Source organism: Netta rufina (genome assembly GCF_964035555.1).
Source record: "Netta rufina genome assembly, chromosome: 21".
In the NCBI taxonomy this organism is placed as follows: domain Eukaryota; kingdom Metazoa; phylum Chordata; class Aves; order Anseriformes; family Anatidae; genus Netta; species Netta rufina.
The window spans coordinates 11986097-12008849 of record NC_140145.1 but is presented as its reverse complement, the minus strand read 5'-3'; the positions used below and the strand labels follow the sequence as shown (position 1 = coordinate 12008849).

The 22753-nt window shown below is 44.7% G+C and overlaps 1 protein-coding gene across 1 annotated transcript; it reads right to left on the bottom strand.

The window, feature by feature from the left end:
* Nucleotides 1–1575: 1575 nt before the first annotated feature.
* Nucleotides 1576–22163, bottom strand: WSCD1 (WSC domain containing 1; the record flags this gene model as incomplete). Its single annotated transcript, XM_084299865.1, has 8 exons — nucleotides 1576–1928; nucleotides 3781–3981; nucleotides 4785–4949; nucleotides 6470–6635; nucleotides 13677–13798; nucleotides 16832–17016; nucleotides 18292–18406; nucleotides 21743–22163. 8 exons carry the CDS (start codon nucleotides 22161–22163, stop codon nucleotides 1576–1578), a joined length of 1728 nt encoding a protein of 575 aa, XP_084155991.1.
* Between the last annotated feature and the right edge of the window lie 590 nt (nucleotides 22164–22753).

The window sequence follows — 22753 nt, the reverse complement described above, 5'->3', positions numbered from 1 at the left end:
GAAGGCACAGGCCAGCAGCCCCAGGCAGAAGGTGCCTGTGTGCAGCCCTTACGCCGCCAGCACGAGTCCCGCTGCCTGAGTGCTGGGGGTGCCGAGGCGCTGCTCCCCAGTCAGTGAGCGAGGAAGGCTCAAGTTGGCTGAAATTTGTATTTGCTGATGTGAAGGCATTGTGCAGTGCGGTGTGCATGTTGCTTTAGGAATATGAATGCTTATTCAATATTTAAAGAATGTGCTTTCCTCTTGTTGGATTTTAGGGATTCTGCTTTTCTTTCAGTTGTCTGACTCTTAGTGATGTTTTACAACTACTTAGAGTGACATTCGTCAAGGTTGCCTACTATTATCTTTTCTGTTGTTAATGTTTTAGTGACAACCATTATTTAGTACAGCTTATGTGAAAAAATAAAATGTTGGGTATTAATATTAAGTAGGGTTCAGGTAATGGAAGCTGAATAAAGCTTTCCAAATCATTTGCCACAGCCTCCTTTGTTCTGCGTGTTTTGTTTTTAATTCTTCCCCACTTGCCTTTGCATGGATTTTCAGCATCAGAATCAAGCTGATTTTCTTCTGGCTGTGTTTGTCATGTAAATGGCAGAAAATTTTTGGCTTTCATTGTAAATCTGTTCAGTGCTGTAACTGTACCACTGTCGTGGTAGTTTGGCTGCTGGGGAAGACCTGGAGGGAGAGGCTGGGGGGAAGTGCCCCAAGCACGAACAGGGAGCTGTGTGGAGTGGGACTATTTACTTATTTTAAAGCACAAATGACACACACAGAGGAAACCCAGCTCCCTTTATACAAACTCCTTATTTTATTAAAACTACTGTTTTCAGGCAGGTTTTCAAGGAATCCTTTATTTCACATGAACAGAAGCATCTTGCAGTCCCTTAGGCTGTGCCGTTCATAAGCTTCCACGCTGGTGGCTGCTGAGCACCGGGTGCTCCCTGGCACAAAGGGGAGCAAGCGGCAGTAGCTGAGGTGAGCACCTTGCTGGCTGGCTCTGGAGAGAGGTGGTGCAGGCTTCAGCATCTGTCAAGACCACATTGGTGCTCCCTGGGGGGCCTGGTCCTCTCACCCTGCCTAGTAAGGGCTTGCTTTGGCTCCCACAGGGAGTCTGGAGCCCGTCCTGGCCAGCAAACCTGAAGAGGGAAGCCATGGACCATGCTGAGAAGAACAGAATTTATTGTCTTACGTGCTCAGTTGAAAATCATTTGTCAGTGTTGAGACTTTTTTTCTCCCATTACATATACCCATTTCCAACTCGGTAGCTGTGAAATCCCCAGCAGCCCTGGTGGTGGATGCCTGCTGCAGGAGCAGCATCACTTTGCTGCGGAGTTCTGGCTGTTCGCACACAGAGGGGCACACGCAGGCAGACACTGGTATCTTTGTCTTGGTCTATAACCAAATTTCTATGCTTTGTTTTGTCTTTTGGAGATCTTAGTGCCCTGAAGAACATCCAAGAGTAGAGAGAATTTGCATTACTCAGCAGATTCCACAAGTATCTTTGCTTTAGCTGCTATACAGGTCTTTTTTATGAAAAAAAGAATATATTTCTAAACATAGCTGAGTGCTACCACGCTATCATCTTGGCACATACTCTCTGGGTAGCCCTGTGAAGTTTCTTCCCCTCAGGGCTTCATCCACTGTCAGGATGTATCTGTTGATAAGATCTTTCATTTCCTGGGTGAATGGCTCAAAATTCTTCTGTTTAGCACCAGACCGCTTGAAGTTCCCATCCCTATTGTTCTCAACACAGAGCAGCCGGTCCTCTGTCACTGTCATGTTGAGGAACTCCACCATCTCCTTCAGCTTGGGTATAAGGCTCTGTTTCAAGTCCTCATAGTGGATGACAAGGAGGCGTTTTCCATACTTCAGCCAGTCCAGAACATGGGAGGCCCACCAGGAGGCATAGCTGTTCACGAAATCAGGCCACTCTAGTTGATGGGGGAAAAACAGAGAAATAAGACAATGTTAGCCATACTTTCCCCAGTTTTTTAAATTTTACCTTGGTACAGGAGTAGAGGTGCTGGCCATGGAATGATGTTGGTGGGTAGGTGTGTGCTGGAGAAGGCAATGTGGCCAGCTGCAGAGGTACAGCAGCTCTGCTTCCAGCTTTGGGTATGGAGGCGGATGCTGTTCTTTCCCTGTTCAAAGTAGTGATGGTGTGGATGTGGATGCCTAACCCTGCTGCCCCTCAGTCACCCAGACTGTGCAGGTTTGGGGCATTAACAGTGCTGGGAGAAACTCAGCTGTACGGGAAGCCCCTTGGGAGGGTCAGGACAAGGCCAGGCAGAGCTGCAACTTTGCATCTTTAATGTGTCTTGCCTTTAGGGCTTGAGCTCTACTCTGTGCATGCAAGCAGGCAGCTTTGTGCAGGGGCTGGAGTAGGGCAAAAAGAGAAGGGAGAAGTGACTGGAGGAAAGCAGTGAAGGGGCACTGAGCAGGTCCTGCTCGGACACTGGTTTGAGCAGTGCTTTGCCATGTAACTTCAATCAGATTCTTTTGCCTCTATAGTCTTCCTACCCTTTTACCTCTATTTCAAATGTTGTTTGAGAAAGAGACAGGGCAATTCTATATTTACATATATATGTATATAAAAATACACACACATGCAGCATCAGGACCCTGATCTTTGCTGGGGCCTGAGGTGGTCCTCACTCACTTCCAGATTTGTTGAATAATACAGCATTTTGATTGCTTCTGGGGAGATTGGATAAGAAAATAGGATTAATTGGGAAGACTCTTGTGTTCCTGGCACATGGGAGGGATTTATGGTCACTTGTCAGCATCACCAGGACAAAATTTCCTGAATTACTTTCCCAGCTATTGCCTTGGGTGACACCTTAATCTCTTCTGGGTGGTTGTGATAATTTTCTGAGGCTAAATATAGTCTGAGTTTTGGGCTGGACAAGGAGAAATTGTGGCTGAAATATTACAGTTTGTAGTTTGTAGCACAGGAAAGCCATTCCGTCAAGTCTTTATTTTCTCTTTTCTAAGGGCTATTTTGCCTGCTTTTTGATGAATCAGTCTTGAGTTGTGACTGATGAAAGGTGATATATGAACTTGGGAAAGAAACATGCTGTGACAGAGGACACTTCCCTGCCATCCCCAGAGCCCTGTTCTATGTTGTTTGCCAAGCCATATCTGTTACGTCTAAAACATACGAAAGGAGAAATGCGTGCTGAATCCTTTCGGTGCTGCAGAGTCTGTATGCAGCAAGGAAATCACAGTCCTGCTATCCAGCTTGCTAGTCGGAGGCATGAAGTGTGGCAGTCACACTCTGAAGTCCTTTCATGTGTTCAAGGAATGCTGAATCTGAAGTCTCCTTACTGCTATTATCCTTATTTATCTGCATTTCACTAGCACCTGTGCAGTGCTGTAAAACTGCCTTCAGGAAAGTCATGCTCCATCAAATCCTCTAAATCTTAAATTAGATTTCTCTAGGTTATTACGTGCTGCAGGGGCAAACTTTCTTCACGGCACGTAGCCTGGTGAATGGGCTGCACACTGGGCTCATGTGCCTGGATGTGTTTTCTCTGCCACACAGTACTTTGGTAGCAATACTGCTGCTGCCTGCAGCCGCAGTGCATCTCTCTGCAGCAGAGGTGTGGCCCAACCATGTCCACTCCCAGAGTGCAGGCCTGAGACTTTTGGGCCTGTCCTGCGCTGTGATGGGACTCAAGTTCCACTGAGTGTTTGCAGTGCTCACTGAGGTTTCAGCATCCTGTCACGGTGTTACCCCTGTCACAGAATGCCACAGCAGCACTGGGTGCTCTGACACACTACCTTTGCTGTTCCAGTTGCGGTCCGTGGCATAGCCTAGGTGCCCAGCGAATTTCCTGTTGAACTCAGCCATGAGTGACTTGTACGGGTTCCTTATCAACAGGATGGCAGAGTCAAACATTTCAATCTCTGTCTTGCCGCTTTCATGAGTTTTCACACAGATGGTCCTTCTACTTCTCCAGTGGTCTTTTTCTCCTTTAAAACCTGTTTTACAAGACATGATATGTTTTGTTTGTTTTTGTTTTCATGTATTTATGCATTTTCATGTTCTTAAACCAATCCCTACAGAAGTGTAAAACTGTTGTGAAAACACCAGTCAATTAAGCCTTCCACCCAGTACCTGAGACCAGGGCTGGCCACCTGCATGGCTAATTAACCTGATTTGAGTTGGAGCCACTTTGCAAGCTCCTCCACAGCTGCTGTAAGCAGGACCCTGTCTCTGGCTGGCTGGAGCTCAGCTGCTTAGGTCACCTGAGCTGGGCTGTATGCTGGAAGCTAGGCTTTCCTCTGCTCAGGAGGAATTGGTAGGCACTCGTGACAAAAGGGTTGCTCTCTGTGAAGCTAGTTCTCGGTGCATGATAAACATCAAGGTTACCCTCCCTCCTCAGGGTACTGGCCTCCCAGAAGAATTAGTAACATTAAAACAAACAAACAAAAAAACCCACTCTTGTTTCATGTGCTACTAAAGTGTCTTAACCTCAGGGTTTGGTCAACTTCGTCTTTTGGACCATTCTTTTAAATGGGAGCTGCATGCTTGCAAGTACACAGCAACAGAACACGGGTCAGACTGCTGTTCATGCCAGTATCTGCCCACTGAGCACGCTGCTGGAGCAGTCCCTGCTGCTGCCTGCACCACGTGGGACCACTTATTCTAGACACGTGTTTAAATTGGATCAGATGTGATGACAGTGACGCCCTTGTTGGCTCCAAGCAGAAGGATGCTGGAGCACGCAAGTAAAACCCTGTTCCTTGAAGCACTTTGTGTGTCCCGTCCCCTGAAGCAGTACCTTTGTTGTAGAGCGCTCCATCGAAGTAATAGCTGCCCGTATAGTAGCCCGTAGCATGCTCTATCAAATGGCGAGCCCATGTGTTGCCAGCTCCAGGAAAGCTCGACAAAGCAACAAACACTTTGGATTTAGTGGTTAAGAATTTTCTGTCTGTGCAGCGGGTGTCTGCAAGTATAGAAGATATTTCATTTTTAGCATTGTGGCTTTTTAATAATTCCAGTGGCAGCCCTAGATTACAGGGTGTATTGCTTCTTTCTCCCTTTCAAATATAGGATATCAATTTGAGTCCAGTTGTGAGTCAGCTACTTCCCAAAATTAATTCATCCATAAGAGAAAATAAAACCTCAGAAAAGGTTTTTGCTGGTTTTGTGTTAGGCAGTGCATTTTTCTTAGAGCTACAGCAAACCATTTTACTTGCCAGCAAGTTCTGATGAAAGTCCCTTGATGCCTGTCTGTTAATTGAAGAGCCAGCCTGCCAGGCAAGCAGCAGTGAAACCCCAAATGTGTCATTATACCCGAAAACTGCAAATTTTTTAGCACAGAAGAAACCCCTCCTACTGAAAAGAGCTGGCACTCAACTAAGCATCCAGACTACTATTCTTCTCTAGAAAAGGGCCTGAGGCTGTTAAGATGCCTGTGCTGCACTGATCTCTGGTGGGGCTAGAACCCAGCTCCTACGTTAAGTAGTACACTAAGTGTAGCTCCTACACTTAGTTTTTGTAAATACTAACTCTATTGCTTAACATGCCATTAAAAGTAAGGGTAGAGTGTGAGAAGCAATCCCAGCTCTCTGTGTCTGTACAAAAAGAAGCCAGGAAATAGATCAGAAATCACTCCTTTTTCATTCTTCAAAGTAGCCTACAGATGGATCCATGGATCCAGTAAGTGCAGCATAGTCCAGAAAAGGTTGTCTTGTGCTACTCCTGATCTACTCAGATGTGGTAGATGCTAGCGATTTCATGAAAGTGAGTGTTCTTGCATGACCTTTTGACATGCTGTTATCTGCAGTATGCCTCTGAATTGAAAGATGAAGGGGGGAAAAACAAAAGAGGGTATGGGATGGGGAACTGCACCAACCTAGCACAGAATTTAATTTTAAATTTGTGAATAGTTTTGCTGAACTTGGTGTAAATCACCACATGGAAAAAGCTACAGGTTCTGCCTTGATAGTTTACAGGATTAGGGCCTTACTGTCTGCTTTATTTTCTGGCTTTGACACACGTGAAGATTAATATTTTGGAGGAAGGTGGGCAGAGAAGAATTAGAGTTTGCAGTGCTGTCTTGATGTCTCTGCTTAACAGGGGGCTGGGCGTACGCTCAATGAACAGGACTCAAACCAGACTACAGGGTCCTTGTCCCCAGGTGTCTCGGGGTTTGGCTCCCCAGGCTCTACCTTCTCTCTCCATCTGCGAAATCATTTTTCTGATGGGGAAGCTGTACTATTTAACAAGAGAATGATTGGAAATAATACCTGGAAAGATGCATGTTTACGAACATGACTGCAAGAAGGGAATTTAGAGCAGGGATGCCATCTAAATTCCTGTTGTGATATTAGTCATACAGGGTAAGACTGCTGTAAACTGAATGGCTCCCACCTGCTGCAGGAGGGAGAGGCAGAAGGAGTGCGGGGGGCTCTTTCCCGCAGTAGGGGGTCCAGTCCTGGCATGGCAGGGCTGGAGCTGTACCTTGCACCGGCGTCTGGTAGACCAGGCAGTACTTCCCCCCGGCAGCAGAGCTGACGTTGAGCATCCCGCTGCAGAGCTGCCTGTCTGCGCCACCGTGCAGTGAGAAGCGCCCAGTGGGGTAGCCGCAGTAGCACTCCCGCCCTCGGATGACTGCCAAGGGAAATTCCTGTTAATGAGAGAAAATAGATCAGTGCATAAATGCCACAGCATCAGCAGCCTGTGGGGAATACTCCTGTTATGCAAAGGAAAAATAAATTTTCACGAGGCCACTGTCAAGATCAAAGCAGTCTTTGATATATCATTGTAAATCTCGCTTCTTATATACTACTGCCTTTAACATGGCAATTTCTTTAAAAATAGCTTTTAGACAGATCTTGTAAAGTTTGAAAAGTCACGATACTATCTTTTCATTATTCTTAAATATATCATTTGGTAATATTCCTGCAGTCTTTAGTATGTAACTCCATTTGAAACTGCAGTATGGGAAAAGGTGTTTACCCCCAAAATGAGCATTTTGACTTGTATCATGTTTTAAACTTCCATTTATAGTCCTCCAAACTGAGGAGTCATCTGGTAAAAGGTTGGACACATTCTGTTGACTTCACCAGAGTTTGTGCAGAAGAAACCTTAAAAAATTAAAAGGAAAAAGGAACTTAGACCCACTAACTGCTGCAATCATGTTTAAAATAAAAATAAAATAAAGCCATAAGGTACGCATTTTGCTGTGACACCTTCACAGTTTGAAAAACACTACTGTGTATAGAGGGGTTGGTGTAGGGTTTGAGTGCTACTGTGTACATGTTTTGGAAAAATTACTCAAACTGCCAAGTAACTTTTATTCCAAGTAACTACCAGTTTTAGAGGGAAATGTGTGCTAGTTGCTTGCTGAAGAAATTTGGAAGTGATTACATGCTCCACATGAAAAAATCATTCATTAGTTGGCAAAAATTTGCCCTAAAATTCAGCCTTCCTCCTCTTTACTAGGAAGACTGGGCTTTCGTTTTCTCAGACTTTGGAAGCCTCCCAGACAGCTCGCTGGGTGACATGCTGCACATCAGCATGCGGGGAAGGGCCCGGCCTCGGTGACAGTGGCCGAGGGAAGGTCAGGTTATTCAAGCACAGAGCATTCAATTCCACCTATTCCCTACCAACACTTTTTGTCTTTTAAAAGTCTTCTGGCCTCTGGAAGCACATGCCAGGACTGCTGAGCATCTTATCTCTCACTCTTCCCCACGCGTTCCTTCTCTGATAAGGAGTCAAATAAAACACATGTGCCATCTGTGCCCAAACAGCCAACATTTGCTTAGTGAATGAGATATGACATTGTCAAAAACTATTTACAGATTTGATCCAAGGGCGAGAGTTCTGTGTCTGCTTGCAAACAGATTTTTCCCTTTATTTTGAAGCAGTGTCTCTCCATTGGAGAAATTAATAAACATCCTGGCCCTCAAGCACAGCCTAGAATAACAGTGGGCCTTTTACCTCATGCCAAGTGGCACCTGCAAAGGATTTACTCTTCTGGAAGGTCGGAGATTTTTTTTACAAGACTTAAGCATGTGCATCTTTCTACTTCTGCATCTTTGTGCAATCATTTTTGTGAAGGCAAAAAAGCCTGGGATAATATAGTACTGTTTTGGAATCACTCTGAAATGCTGTTTGTGACTAAAGGTAGTTAAGGACAGAGAGATTCGGGGCTAGTGTTTGGCCCTTGTAGAGGTCATGAGTGGCCAGGCTAATCCCCCACATGTGTGTGGCCTCTCTGCTGGTCAGGCAGTATTATGAGAGCAATCTCTTGCTGTTTTTCTATTTTGTGTTTCTTTGTGTGGGTCTTTCAATGTCTTTCCCAAGCTTTCCTGCAGCAGGGCTCTGGTTTTGGCCATAAACAGCAGCATTGACCTTTATCTGGACTCAGCTCCTGCTGTCTCCTGTAGCCTTACTACTGATGCTACGCCTCTTGCCTCCACTGTTTCTTCTTATCAGCACCTAACTTCAAAGTCTGGTAATCCTAGTGGTATATACCATATGAAGCATCTAGCAAAGAGGTATTTCTGGGATGGGGAATGAAAAACATGGGTGTCTCCTACTTGTATCACTCATTTAAATCAACCTTCAGGAAGAGGAATTGGAAAAGACCTCAAACAAATGAGTGTCCTAGCACCAGGCTGGCAGAGGGTGAAGGGCTGTCCTTACCAGCACAGATTAACCAAGAGAGAAGGATGTATTTGCCTCTGTCATGTATTTGTGACCTAATAGAGCTGGCTGCGATACAAGTGATGGGGGATGTTTCTTGTATCTCCTGCTGCTTGAGTGTGCTATCCTGCACAGCTGGAAGTGCTGATGCGATCTCACACCTGATGCCACCTCTGACACTTCTTTGTGGATACTTTGCTAACTGTGAGTGTTTAAGCACCCTGATGTAAATTTAGCATAGGCAGTACAACCCTAATGTGCAAACACAGGCACTGGCAAAACTTATTACCGATGCTCTGGAAGAGTTCAGTCCATCTCCCTCCTGTTCCTGTGGTGTTAGGTGGCCTTTCAGACTCAAGGAAAGTCTGAAAATTGTCTTGAAAGGAGAAATCATGCTGTTAGCGCATTTCAGGAATCCTTTCTCTAGCGACATAAAATGTCATTGCTTAGGGTAAGAACAACATTTTGGTCACTAATTTACACTTAGGACACAGTGCCTTTTTCCATTGAAGTGTCAAATCCTTGCATATTTGCCAACTGCAAACAGCAATCAACAACAACAACAAAAAAAAAGTTGCTTCTTTCACCTCTCTTTCCCTACTCCTTCAGTTCTACTAGCTTTAATATGATAGCAATTTTTAAATCAAAAGAAGATTATCTTACTTTCAGCAATTTGAATTGTTTTATTTCATCAAGTATTTTAAACTGACGTACCTGTATGTTTGTAAAGTGACTGGAAAATTTCAGACAATAAAGTTGCTTTATTTACAACACTAAGGTTTCAGCAGCATGATTGGACCCTGAAAAGCAGAGCCTTTCTTGGTTCAGTAATGGACATTTACATTTATTTACATAAAAATTAACCACACAGGTGCCTGCTCTCTGAGCTTCAGCATGTGCTTGGGGAAAGGGGAGAAGCTGGGAGCTGGCCTGATGAGTAGCAGGTCTCAGATCATAAGGCATGATGGAAGAGGTGCTATGGTATTTGAGGGGATCGTACCTGGACCCACAGCATCAGTGCAAAGTACTGTGTTCAGCAACTCATTATTCATACTCTGCATCTAACTGAAGCAGCACACTGAATGATTGTAAAACAGTGTATTCAGCCTTGTCTTCCTGTCCGCATTTAATCAGCAGCTACAAGCCATCAACTGCACTCAGCCCCACGTTGTGGTTACTGCTTTAACCAACCACACTCCTAAGTGCAGGACTAGTCCTTCTCAGGTCCAATGCACAAATCCTCAATGCGTCACTTCAGTTAAACACATGCAATGCGAGGGAAATCTGTGGGTGCCTGAAGGGGCATTTTTCTGGATGGAGCTTTAGAGCATGCACTGACAGGCTAGGGTGTCCATCCTGCAAGCTGTAGCACAGTGAGAGTTGATGTCAGGTAACATCTAAAAGAACGTTGAATGTTAGATAAATTTCCTTACAGCACTTACACTGTCATTCTCCAAGAGCAACACAGATACTATGATGATTCAGATACTGATTGTTTTTATTAGATTGTTTTCAAATTAAGAGTTATGAATAGGTTAAAAATACACAACTGGATTCACTCTGATTACTTTGCTAAATTCAACTCCTTTCCAACTTCCTTTGCTAACTTTTCTGTCTGATAGTTATTTTTATTTCTCTCAATCTACAGAAAAGAATAAGAGAATGGGGGCTAATTGTAGATGAAAATTTCTCTCCTAAGTAAAAATGATGGGTTTGGTTTACTTTAAAAAACGGCGTGTTCACTTTACAATGAGCCTAGAAGTCATTCATCAAATTTTCATTGACCTGGATATTATAAGAGCAAGGAATAAAACACCAGAGAGCAAATCACCGCTTGGGTAAAAATGCTGACTTGTTTTATGTTGTAATCCATTAGGGCCAGGGGACAATAGATCAATGCACTGCTATACCCAGTGTGACCCTGATCTGAAATACTCCTCTCCCAGTGCTGGAATAAAGTCACTGGGGCTGTAGTTATCTGTGCCATTTGAGGTTCTGGCCTACTTATCCATTTTATTGCCTTTATTAAGATAAATAAATAAATCCAAATGAGGATATGGAAATATTCTATAATGGGATTTTAATCAAAATCCCAAGAGTCTTTTTTTTATGAGTAAAAAACAGATGTATCTACATCTGGAAACCAAAATAGCATGTCTGTTTTTGAAATTAGAATTTTTGTGTGTTCTTGGAAAACAAAACAAATGAAAAACCAGAAGAAACACTTTGGAGGTGGTCATGTTTGCAAATTTGCTGCCATGGTTTTTGGATGCATTGAAATGGTGGGGTTTTCTCTTCCAGACTTAGTGTACTTTCAGGTTTTTTTTGATTATATATAACTATATACAGCAGCTGGGAGTTAAAAGGAATGATTACTTAAAAGTATAAATTCAAGTGGAGATGGCTTATTTATTATGTATGTTGGCTTATAAAATAATATATATGAAAATTATGACTTCTGGCCAAGGGACCTGGCAAAGAAACACATTCATGGCTCTGTTACAGGGCAATACTAGGTTGCAATTAAGACATGTCATCATTCTGTTAATTAAGAAAGAAATAGATAATTAAGGCTATTTAGCAGGTATCATCTAAAGTTGTTTCCTTGAATTCATATCTCATACATTTCCAAAGGATGGAGCTGCCATTTCTGAGGCTCACAAATTGATGTGGTATGTCTGTTTGCTTTTCTTCTGAGTCCCAAATAGGAAAGGACTTATTTATGTATTTAAATTTAGGCATCAGACTAGTCCTATTAAAAAGCCCACTAGGTTTTCAGGTTGTATAGGATTTGGTGGGATTATTCTTTACAGCATAATAGTTTAGACTAAAAAGACAGAAATGACAGTGCTTTCCTAATTCCGTAGAAGGTCTATAACAGTTGGGAAGTTGTCCAACTTATTTTGAAAGGAAAGGAACCAAAGTTGGGATGAATGTTTCCACCGTCATAATAGGACTTGCTTTGGTAGCATTTAAAGCTGATACTGGTTTTTCATGTTCCTTCACCAAAGGTGTAATTCTGTGGGTTTGTTTGTCTGTTTTTTTTTTTTTGTTGTTTTTTTTTTTTTTTGTTTTGTTTTTTTTTTGTGTGTGTTTGTGTGTGTGTTTGTTTGTTTTTTGTAGTGTTTTGCTTGGAGATGAATAGTCTCCTGCTGCTCTCCTGGTCCTGTTCAATTGCTAGGCTAATGAGGAACATTTGGTATTGGTCTTTTACCTACACTTCTCAGCAGGAATTTCAGATGCTTCCATTTTTGGGCCAGAAAACTTTGAAGGAACATAAACTTCGGAAAGTCCACTTCTTCAGAAAAGCCATCTCCCAAAACCACAATATTATGACTATGCTTAAAAATTACTAACTTTGTGTATAAGCACATCTAAAAAAAATCATCCTGAGTTTTTGTACACTTTCCTAGGTATAGAAGCAGTAATTGCACCATCAATAAATATTAATAAAATGTTACCTGTGGGTAAACTTCAATACAGAAAGATTCAATGTTTTTTCCCCTACGGTTAAGAAATACATCAGTTGCAGATCTTGGAAAGAATTGCTCACAAAGTCCTGCTTTACAAAATGTTTATGTGGATGGAGGGTGTGTGTGTGTATGCATGTTTGTGAGGCACTGCGTGTAGGATATAAAGGTGATTAACTGCAGCTCACTGCGCAGAATTAGTTCCATAATGCATTCTCAAAACACTGTACTGATGAGCTGGTATAGACAATGGGTTGACTAGGAAAAGCTTTCCCATCATGGTATAAAAGCAACTAAAATTATGTAGTAACTAAGAAGAATTTTTGTTCTTGCCATAATAGTTTTAATAAATTTTGTGATGCCAGAAGACAAAATAATTGAATGCTCGGCTTAGTTCTAAGGCTGCACGTGGCTGCAGGCTAAATCTGACCACTGAGAAAACGCTACTCTACAGATACAAACAGGCCCAATGGGAGTTAGGGGTGAGGGGGGGAACCCAACCACAGCAACAGCCACAGAGCAGATATAGTCATGGGCCAAACATTTTTTCCCACAGGGATACCCAAGCTCACCAAACTTCTGTTTTCACGTCCATGGTATAACACTGATAAATGGGAGCACAAAGGTGATGATGTAACCCCAGGGCATGCACAAAGGCAGATGCTAGCATGTCCATTCACACCTTCTGTCCAAAAGCCAGTAAGCACACAACTGAACTCCTTAGTTGCTTTCTGGTGGTCTTCTGTCTTGGAATGAAGAAGTTCTACAATGACTCCATTTGAAGTTAAAATAAATTAGATTTAAATTCTTTGTGTTACAGTGAAAGTGGCAAAAATTCTTTTTGTGAGGAAAGAGATGTGTGTATTGAAGTACCTGGAAAGCCCACCTGCTCTTAGTAAGCTTATCTGCTTTTTTTTTTTTCCTCCTCTGGCAGCTTTTTTTTTTTTTTTTTTAATGAAGATTGTATCTTTTTCCTAGCTGACCCAGTTACACTGCTATAGAATACTGTGTGCTGATACCTCAAAACTAAAATCCATGGTTTGTCCTCATAAGGGAGCAAATGGGGATAGACTCCTGCTGGGGACACAGTGGGTGTCCTGCCTGCTTTGCATGTGTGCCCGTTGAGCCTCCCCAAAGCACTGGAGCTATGTTAGAGGTGCTGCTGACCCACATCTGTCCCCTGGCAACACATCTCCCACATGAACCGCAGCTGCCAAAACCTCTCTGGGGCCACATCCTGCGCTGGGTGTGCTTTGAATGGGGGCACAGAAATGGTACCAGTTTCCTTGGGGTTGAAGAATGTCACTTGGAATGGCTTCTCTGTGCATGATACAGTGTCATGGCTCTGTAGTTTGCCCTCCCACCTGCCCCACTCCAGAACGGTCAGACCAGATGCATCACTGGGTATTTACCATGGTGAGATTTGTCCTTTAGAAATTCATTCACAAATTCAGAGCTCTAAGGCACTAATCTTTGCTATTCTCTTAGTAGATTAAAACTTAAAATAACAAAAAGAAGAAAGGATGTGAAATGAGAACTGTTCTTACTTTCTTGGAGCAAAATTCAGAGCACATCTCCACCGTCAAATTGGGCTGTATCAAAGAGGCTGGAAAGGTGTCTGTTAAATTTTCTGGAGCTCTAAAACATCCTCGATAGATAACATTCCTCCCTGCAGGGATATGAAATAGGTTTCTCTTGAGAAAACAATGTCCATAGTATCCTGTCTCTATCACAAAGAACAATATTAGGTTCAGAAGCTAAAGAATAATGAAATAAATTTTATATTCCAAATGCTTTAGAAATAAGAGAAACCATGATATACACTAGAAAAATGTGTTGCAAATCCTGTGGTATTGAAAGGAGCACATGCCTTTAGCTTTGTACTAACCACTGAAAATAGGGCTTCAGCAAAGAGTTTAAATTAAATTCCACCAGTGGAGGGCATTGCTATTGTTTGCAGCTGCCAGTTTTCTTTTGAAGACATGCTTTCCCCTGAAAGACTTAAAAGCCCTGATAAAAAGCTACAAAGCTTCACATCATCTGCACCAGAAAAGGAGAGGAATTTAAATGAATCCTGAAAGCCCCCACAGGGACTCACCTTCCTGCACATCTGCTCGATTGCAGATATCCCTCTCCTCTTCCCACTCACTCGCTTTCTTTTCAGGGCAAGGGAGTTTGCTGCAGTCTTCAGAATCTGAACTAGGCTTTTGTAAGCTGTTCAGGGAGAATAGCTTTCTTGAAGTCTTTAGCATCAGCCTCTGATCTGACCTGCTCCTGTATAAATGCCACAGAGCTTGGCAGAACTGCTCCATTTTTTTTGCGTCACTGTGAGTGAACTCAGGATTTGGCCCAAATGCTTTTTACAAGCAGTAGTACAATTTTCCCTCCTCTTAGAGAGAAATGTCCCCTGAGGGAATCAAACAAAAAATCAAAGCTGTCACTATCTCAGGTGAGGCAATGCATTTGCACAGATGAGCTAATGATGATGAAGAAAATAACACTGTGTGGCTGGGTTAGAAAACGGAAAATGTCTGCATGCACACATTTATGTAATTCATTAGATTCTGTGGGCTTTACAAAGGTGGAAAAAGTCTTTTTACCAACTCAACTCTATTGACATAATTTACCTAACAAGACTTAACAGGAAGAAAGGTCAATTTGGAAATGAATTTGGGTCTTCCAAATCCTGGTCTGTGCCCACTGGCTGCCTTAAATAACACTCACCAGAACTGATGTATTGTGGTGGAAGACAGGAGAGATGTAGTACAGTTTTGAGGGGAAAATTTGTTTGTGTGAATTTTCAGGCAGAAGGGCCCAGGTTCTCTAGCATGCACCAAGAACAAATCTTTGGAGAAGCTGCCCAATAACTGCTGTAATAACTGTTCAAAGCAGTTACTAGAAGCAGTATTATATATTGGGATCACTCAGGAGATGTGCAAATAATTTAATGCAAGCTGGGGAAGGAACAGGAATCTCCTGGCGATCAATCAGGTCATTGCAAGCATGGCACCGAGGAATAAAAGAGCAGTTTTGCAAGATGCTGTTGAAAGACTTCCTGCTAAAACTCACACTAATATTTAATTTTGGACATATTTGTTTTATGAGCATAGAGTGATATCAGCTGCTCAGGCAGGTGACTTTACCTGCCCCTATCAACATGCAAGAGGGAGCAGGGCTCCCAGGGAATACATGGCTCACACTGGAAGCGGCTGCATTTGTGTCATCTCCTGCTTTCTGGTGGTGAGGAGGGCCATGTCCTGCCCCAGGGAATGTCCCAGGCTGCAGACTTGGAACTCCATTTTATTTAGCGTGAGGTGGAGCACGAGTCCTGCAGCACAGAGGCTGTGCAGCTTATGGAGCTGGGTGGGGCAGCAGCCAGCAAAGCCCCTGGCTGCAAGAGGTTTGAACAGGGGCACCTCTGCATCTGCTCTGCATTAGGAGCATCCTTGTGCCAGAACTGTTTTCTGTGTTGCCTGTTGTAAATCACAGATGGTATCGGTTTCAGAGTTACTTCCAATATATTTTCACAATTAGTCATCATGATTAATACTTTTGTTGGCCCCTCAGCTAACTTGTGTCAGTAGGATTCTTCAAACAGTCAAATATCAGGTATTACTAAGGGCAAACAAAATACAAATCTAGCTCCAGGCTAGATTAATTTGATGACTTATTCATTAATACTTAAAAAAAAAAAAAAAAAAAAAAAGCCATTTTCTCCTGTAAAATATATATATGTATTTTTACACTGATGATTTAAACAGTGATGCATGTCCTGGGAAACCTGCCAATGTGCCTGTCAGTCTGACACTAGCAATTTAGGTCTGTGTGCCTTTGATATATAATTTATATGTAGCTGGGTAGATGATTGTACAAACCTTGACTTGTCTTTAAGATCTGAAGTACCATCAATACTGGCACAACCTAAGGTCTTGGTGCTTATTCTCAGCAAATAACAGCCGAAGGGTCTTGTGAGCTTGCCAAAAGACTGCTCAGCTGTTGGGGTATTTTATATGCCTTGTGTTGGCCCAAAGGTTTATCTATTGTGTCTCCCATGACAGCTAATTGAATGACAACTAGAGAACAGACGACTCGTAGCGAGTAGATGACAAGTATTGCCATCTAAACATGAAACAAAAAAATCAGCTGCTGCCTGAAAGAAGTCCTTGGAAAAGCAGAACTCTGTGGTCTTGTTCTTGTCTCTTAAGAGAGGTACCAGTGCAATTCTCTCTCTGGCCTCTATTTATTCTCCTGCTGCACTCACATAGTATTTACTTTGCTTAGGATCATGTCTGAGCTAAAGATTATATTAGTGGGTGTGATTTTTCTGCCCTTCTGTTACAAGGCACCCCTTTCTAGGGCTGCTTCTTAAACACGTCGTTTTGTGCCTTTGCAGCAGGTGCAGAAGGGTGCAGTATTTCCTCAGCTGAAATTCTGCTGCTCTCACAGTCACTGCACTGCCCTTCCTCCCCTAGTGCCACTAGCTTTCTCAGGTGGATGCTACCAGCAGCTGAGCAGCACTGCTGTATTGGGGAGGGAGCCAGGGACTGGGCCAACAGCAAGCAGGCACCGTGCCCAGCAGGTACCTTCATCCTCTGCTGCTTCTGGCGCTGGTGGCAAGTGGAACGAGACGAGCCCAGGACATCATGCTCGCTCCAGCTGCAGTGCCAGCATCACCACCCAAGAGCAGCCACCGCCCACTTACGTCGTGGTGCTGCTGCCCACAGCTCCTCCACCCTGTAGACAGACAGCCGGTTCACCCCGCCACAGATGGAGCCCTTCTCGCCCTTGCACTCGCTGTTGCACTCCTCAGGCCTGGAGGCAGTGACTGGGAGCTTGTTCCCGCAGTAGCACTCTGCTCCATATGCCAGGCCCGCGTAGGTGTAGGCCCTGTGGGTGGCAGAATGAGACACAGTCAGCATGGGTGCCCCGGGCTGTCTCCTACCTAACAAATGTGAGATCCCCTCCATGTATTCTGCCTGCCGCTGCTCCAGAGGTACAGCTGGCCCCTGGGGCTCAGCAGCAAGGAGCCCGTGCCATGGGTGATGGGCAGGGAGCAACGGTGGGCAAAGGGAGCCAGGCCGTGCCCCAGGGTGGCCTCACCCTCAGTTTCACCGGGTGGCGTGGGCACCCAGGTGGCAGCCCTGGCTCCTGTGGCAGTGACAATTTGGCACTGCAGAGGTGACAGCCAGCCCTACCCCAAGCCAGCACTTGGGGTTTTTGCCAGAAATATTTAGGACCATTTAGAGTGGCAGAGAAGAAAGGCCCATTTCAGAGGTTCCACTAACCAGCATTTAAATGTGGGCACTTTGGATACATTGGGCTGTTTTCAAGTGCTGAGAGTGAAGGCACGGCATGGCGGTTCACTGCTTCTCTTGGGGTGGTCAGGCCATGGGCTGCCTCCCACCCACCCTGACCCCAGTAGCAGCTGCTGCCCACCACCCCCTGCCCCGTGTGGGTGGTCGGCTGGGGCCTGCCCCCAGCATCGCAGGACAGCTCCGGGTGGCTGCTGCTGAGGGGCTGGCATGGGGAGACCCAAGGTCGGGGGGGACAGGGGTGTGAAGCTGTGGTGAAGCCCCCCAGAGCAGCAGGCTGCATGGACACTGCATTGTCTTGCAGAGGAGGGAATGTTCACAGAAATAGCTCGAAATTGTGGTGCTACTTCTGCTTTCTCTCATGCTTGGGAGTGACAGGAAGACGTTTTCATGCAAAGAGTATTCAGGTGGCTGTGCCCTGAGCACCAGCATGGGTCCATGGCCAACGGGCTCCGCCCTGGTGAGCCCCACTGCTGGGGGTGGCCACACGTGCAGCCGCAAGCCTGCTCCTCTGTGCGGTCCTGCCCTTGGGAATGCCGCACTGCTCCCAGGGTTATGGTTCAGACCAGGGGCCAAGGGGTAATAGCTAACAACTGTCTAACAAAACACCAATTTTTGACCAGAACAGCAGAAAATATATTTAAATAGTCATGCTATAATAAAAAGCAATAGATAGGCAGCAGTGAAACAGTCTACTTGAAGCAAGGTAGCAGAGCTGCTCCATGCCTGAAGGTATGAGATAATCACAGTTTTCACAGATGCTGTATGTTTAATATATGCACGCATTTCCATTTCAAATTCATCCTTGCTCAGTGTCAGAAAAAAGTTGCAGTAAAAAGATATCACTTACCTCTCAGCACAAGCTTCCTGACAGTGAGATACTGTCATTTTTCTTAAGTCATAAAACACAGCACCCTTCAGTGTCCTTTCCCTCGAATCATCACTGAAGCATCCCATGTAGGTACCTATGTGCATGTAAGACCAGAGTCAGGAAATGTGCACAGGCTCCAGGAGAGGGGAGACTTCTGGTGGTGATTCACAGCCATAAATCGCAAACAAGGCTGTGTTTGATCGAGCTGCAACATGTCTGGAGCCCTGACCGCTCTGTTGACCTGTCTGCTGGTATTGAATATGTGTATGTGCTAGAGAAGGGCAAGCTGGGATGAGCGATGGAAAGGAAGGGCCAGAAAGCCAGGCTTCTCCCTGGGCAAGGTGCTGACAGCACACTGGGAAGCCTTCACTGGTCCTAGCACCCAAGGGCAGCTGCCAGCTGCTAGGCTCCCTCCCTCCGGGGGTAAAACATGGCCAGTTTGTGCAGGAACAGTGAAGGCAATCTTTTAAAAAGAAACTTGGGGGAATCTTGATGCGTTTCTCCCAGGTTTCCTTGAAAATCTCAAGTTGAGAATAAGATAGTGCAAGAAAATTGTTAAGAAAATCAATTTCCTTTGGGTATGTAGAGTTATATTAAAGCTATAATGGAAAGATAACTTCATCCTTAACTAGGCAGCACTGTCTACCTATTGCATTAAACTATCTCTTTCTCTCTGGTGCAAGTGAGTATTTTAGAATATGCCTTGCTTTAGTTAGCATATGAAAGGTAAGTATTTCTGTTAGACTGCATCCATGTTAAGCCTCTTTTTTTTTTTTTCTCTTGAACAAAACACAATAAAAACCTAGCCTTTTTTTTTTTTTTTTTAGTATATGATTGGAAGGACAATGTAGCAGCCCACTGTTATACAGTGATTTTGTGTATATAAGTGCATGTTACCATTAAAATATGAAGGAAAAGGGAAATTTGATTTTGGAAGTAGCAATATTAAAGTAACAATGCTGGGAAATTAAATAATGTCAGCTGTGCGCAGGAAGAGAATATACAATGAAAACTGAAATTAAAAAGCATTATATTAAGAATAAAATAATTCACAAGAAAAAGAAAGTTCAAGCCATTCTAAGAGAGATTTTGCAGCTAGAAAAAAAAAAAAACAAAGAAAAAAAAGACATTTAAACATCACAAACACAACAGTGGATTCAGAGAACAGCACGTTGGTAATTTGCAAACATGCAATTAGAAAATTCACAAGCTGTGAATATACACCCACAGTACTCTGTTAACGAGATGGGAGTTATACACCTGCAATGAGGATGCTCTGTACTTTACTGGAGACTTGTGGTTTGGGGATGTTGATTCAGACCAGCAATAGATGAAAACTCAGTGCATGGGGCCAGGGTGCCTGACCCAGGGGCAGGGGCACACCAGCTGGCACAGGACATCCCACCTCTGCCTGCATCCCTCACCTGCTGCTGTCAGCTCGCAGTCTTAGAGCCAAGCATCACATCAGTGGTTCTGTGACCAGAACCGGTGGTCCTGCCACGTCTGCCATCCTCTGCAATGGCATAGCTGCTTCTAACCAGGTCAGGAGAAACAACATAAAATGCCCCACTAGCTGGACCATTCTTAACAGAATTATTCTTTTTTTTTTTTTTTTTTTTTTTTTTTTACTTAATGAAGTGCTACTTTTTGTTGTTTTACTGGTACTTGTTGCACTGCTATTTGCCACTGTATTTGCCAGTTGCCCTGGCAGGGTACAATGTGATCCCTGCCCTAAGCAATTTTTGAAGTAAGCAAGCAAAATAGCTTAAAGTAAAGAAAAATAAAAAGTTGAATTTTCTCTGTCAAGGTCACTGGATGCTGGGTGAGCATGGGGCAAGGCAAAGGGAACTGGAGGTGATACAGAGTGCTGGAGCAGATGTGGTCATTTCTGTTTTGGGTTAGAGTCTGTGCCCAGGGCTGGCCACTGTACCTGTGTGGAAGTGGCCCACTGGGAGTCCCGTGGTACCAGCACAGTGCTGAGGAGCAGTGCCAAGCACAACTTCCATCGTAAGCACTGCCTTGCTCACCCCACTGCCTTGCAAGGCGTGAATCGTAGGGCAATGCTGGAACTTTAACAAGTGCTACAGTCGCAGAGGAGTTCATTATATCTTGGAAGGGATCCATAATGAAATAACAAGCCTGTAAGTTTACTGGGAGAAGTGAGGGGAGGAAGATAACATGCTCTATGCAGGAAGTTAAAATTTTAATTGATCCTAATTTCCAAAGGCTTTCCAATGCTTGTTAACAATACTGTTATTAATAATGTCACTTCATGTTCAGTCAGATATTCAAATGATGCATATTTGAATCAACATAACTCAATGGCTTGTAGCAATAAATAGTCCTTCTGGCTCCCTTTCAGTCAGCAATTAGAACTTGAGCAAGGCACTAGCTTAATGACTGATATGGGCACTAGCCTTAACTAATTTTATGGATAATTTTGAAAATTAATCCTTTTGTTTTTAATTGAAGCTTTAAAAGTTATTCATGAAATCTGTGGAAGAACAGGTTCATGCTCAGCCTCGTATTAGAGTAGCTCATAAACACACACTGTGTTTCTCTACTTTTTGTCTACTGTTACATTAACCACAGAAAAAATAATCCGAGCCCCAAGGGGCACGAGAGCAGCCACAGTCAGTGAGAAGAGAACCGGGCACACTGTCATTGCACAGCCTTGCAGGGCTGTGAAGGGCCCCTTAAAGTAGGTGGTGGCCGGCACCAGGTGTATCTGCTGGAGGCGAGGCTGCACCAGTGGTGCACGGTCAGATACCCCAATGGGAGCGGCACCAGGCTCCCCACAGCCTCCAATGCCCCCACCCTGGGCTTGGGTTGGTGCCATTGATGGCGTCAGCTCGGGGTGGCTGCGCCTCGCTTTTGTGCTGCCATTGAACTCTGAGCACCCTGGTGGTGTGCTCAGGGCAAGCTAGGAAATGCAGTGGGGTTCCCTGAGACACCCCAGCTTTGCGCTCCTGGTTCTTTGCCTCCAGGTATGCTTTTTGCACAAGTAAAATACATGCCTCTTGCATGGTTTTGGACATGTAATTAAAAAAAAAAAAAAAAGCTCACTTTAAAAATTTTCTCTGTTCTGAGAAAGATAATTATTGTTAAACAGCATTCATCTCTGCCTGCTTGAAGAGGAAACCATTTAAATCAAGGAAGCAAATTTCACTGTCTAGGCATCAATTCAATCAACAGGAATATATTTTTGGAGGAAGCTACAGCTCAGCATGACTGGGGACATCAGAACATTACTCTGGACTGTGTATGCGTTTTAGAATTAGTTTGAAAGTGGTGCTGAGCCAGAAGGAAGGCATTTCCACAGGCAGACTTTGTGATGCTCGTGATGCTCGTTAGTTTGTGCCTGGAACAGACCTGGAAGGAGGTGGTTTACATGCATGCCAGAAAATGAGCCAGAGGGCAGATCCCTTACCTTTGTGTTCAGCAGTACGCTTCATTGCTTTGAGTCCTGCTGTTTGCATGGGCTCCTGATCGCTGATGAACCTGTGGAACCACCTTCTTCGCAGCTGCCTCAGCTCCGAGTTGCGGGCCATGAGCCAGTGCGGGCCGTGCCGCTGGGACGGCGCCAGCTCCCGCAGTGCAGCCGTGCCCGCCAGCAGCCTGGGACTGGGGCTCTGTGCCCCCCGAGGCTCTGCCAGCCCAGCCCCCGGCACCGCCTCCGGCACCAGCAGGGCCTGGCCGGCCGAGGTCCCGCGTGGCCCCTGCTGGACCACCAGGCGGGTCCGCTGCAGCAGCAGGAGGCTGCCGGCCATGAGGTAAGCAGCTGTCAGGAAAAAGAGCAGAAATTGGGTCCGCCGAAGAAACTTCTGTAGCCTGAAGAAAGCTTTGGCCATGCCCTTACTGAAATGGGCCCTTCACGCTTCCCAGTGGGCCCCCAGACCCCCGCCTGGATGGGTGCTGGTTCCTCCCATAAGTTCAGCCCATCACTTCGGTGCCGTCTCCAGATGTGTGGTCTCCTCTCCGGCCACCCATGGCCGGACCCTTGTGGCCATCAGGCTCCCAGGCAGCCGACGGGCTGGGCGCAGCCCCGGGCTGGTGCCATCGCCCAGCTGCCCATGGCTGGCGCCCACACCTGCAACATCAAGGGGAAGAGGGTCAGCGCCGTGCAGAAAATGCTGGTCTTCAGGGCGACTTCCTTCCCCCCGTGCCTTTTTCTTCAGCTGAGCATTTCTCCATCTGCTGTTTATAATTGTGCACTTTAATGACAATAATCCTGTGAGAATAATTGATTAAGCAGAAGGTAGCTTCAGCTCTTCAGCATTACTTTTTTTTTTTTTTTTTTAACTAGAAATGTGCAAGAAATGCCTTTATAATGAGGCTATTTCTCTTGGGGGTTTGGAAAAAAAGTTCTTTATTTTCTTTTGTCAATTGCCAACATCTCCATTCTTTGTCAGTGACTGGAACAGGCCGCCACAGTATAGAC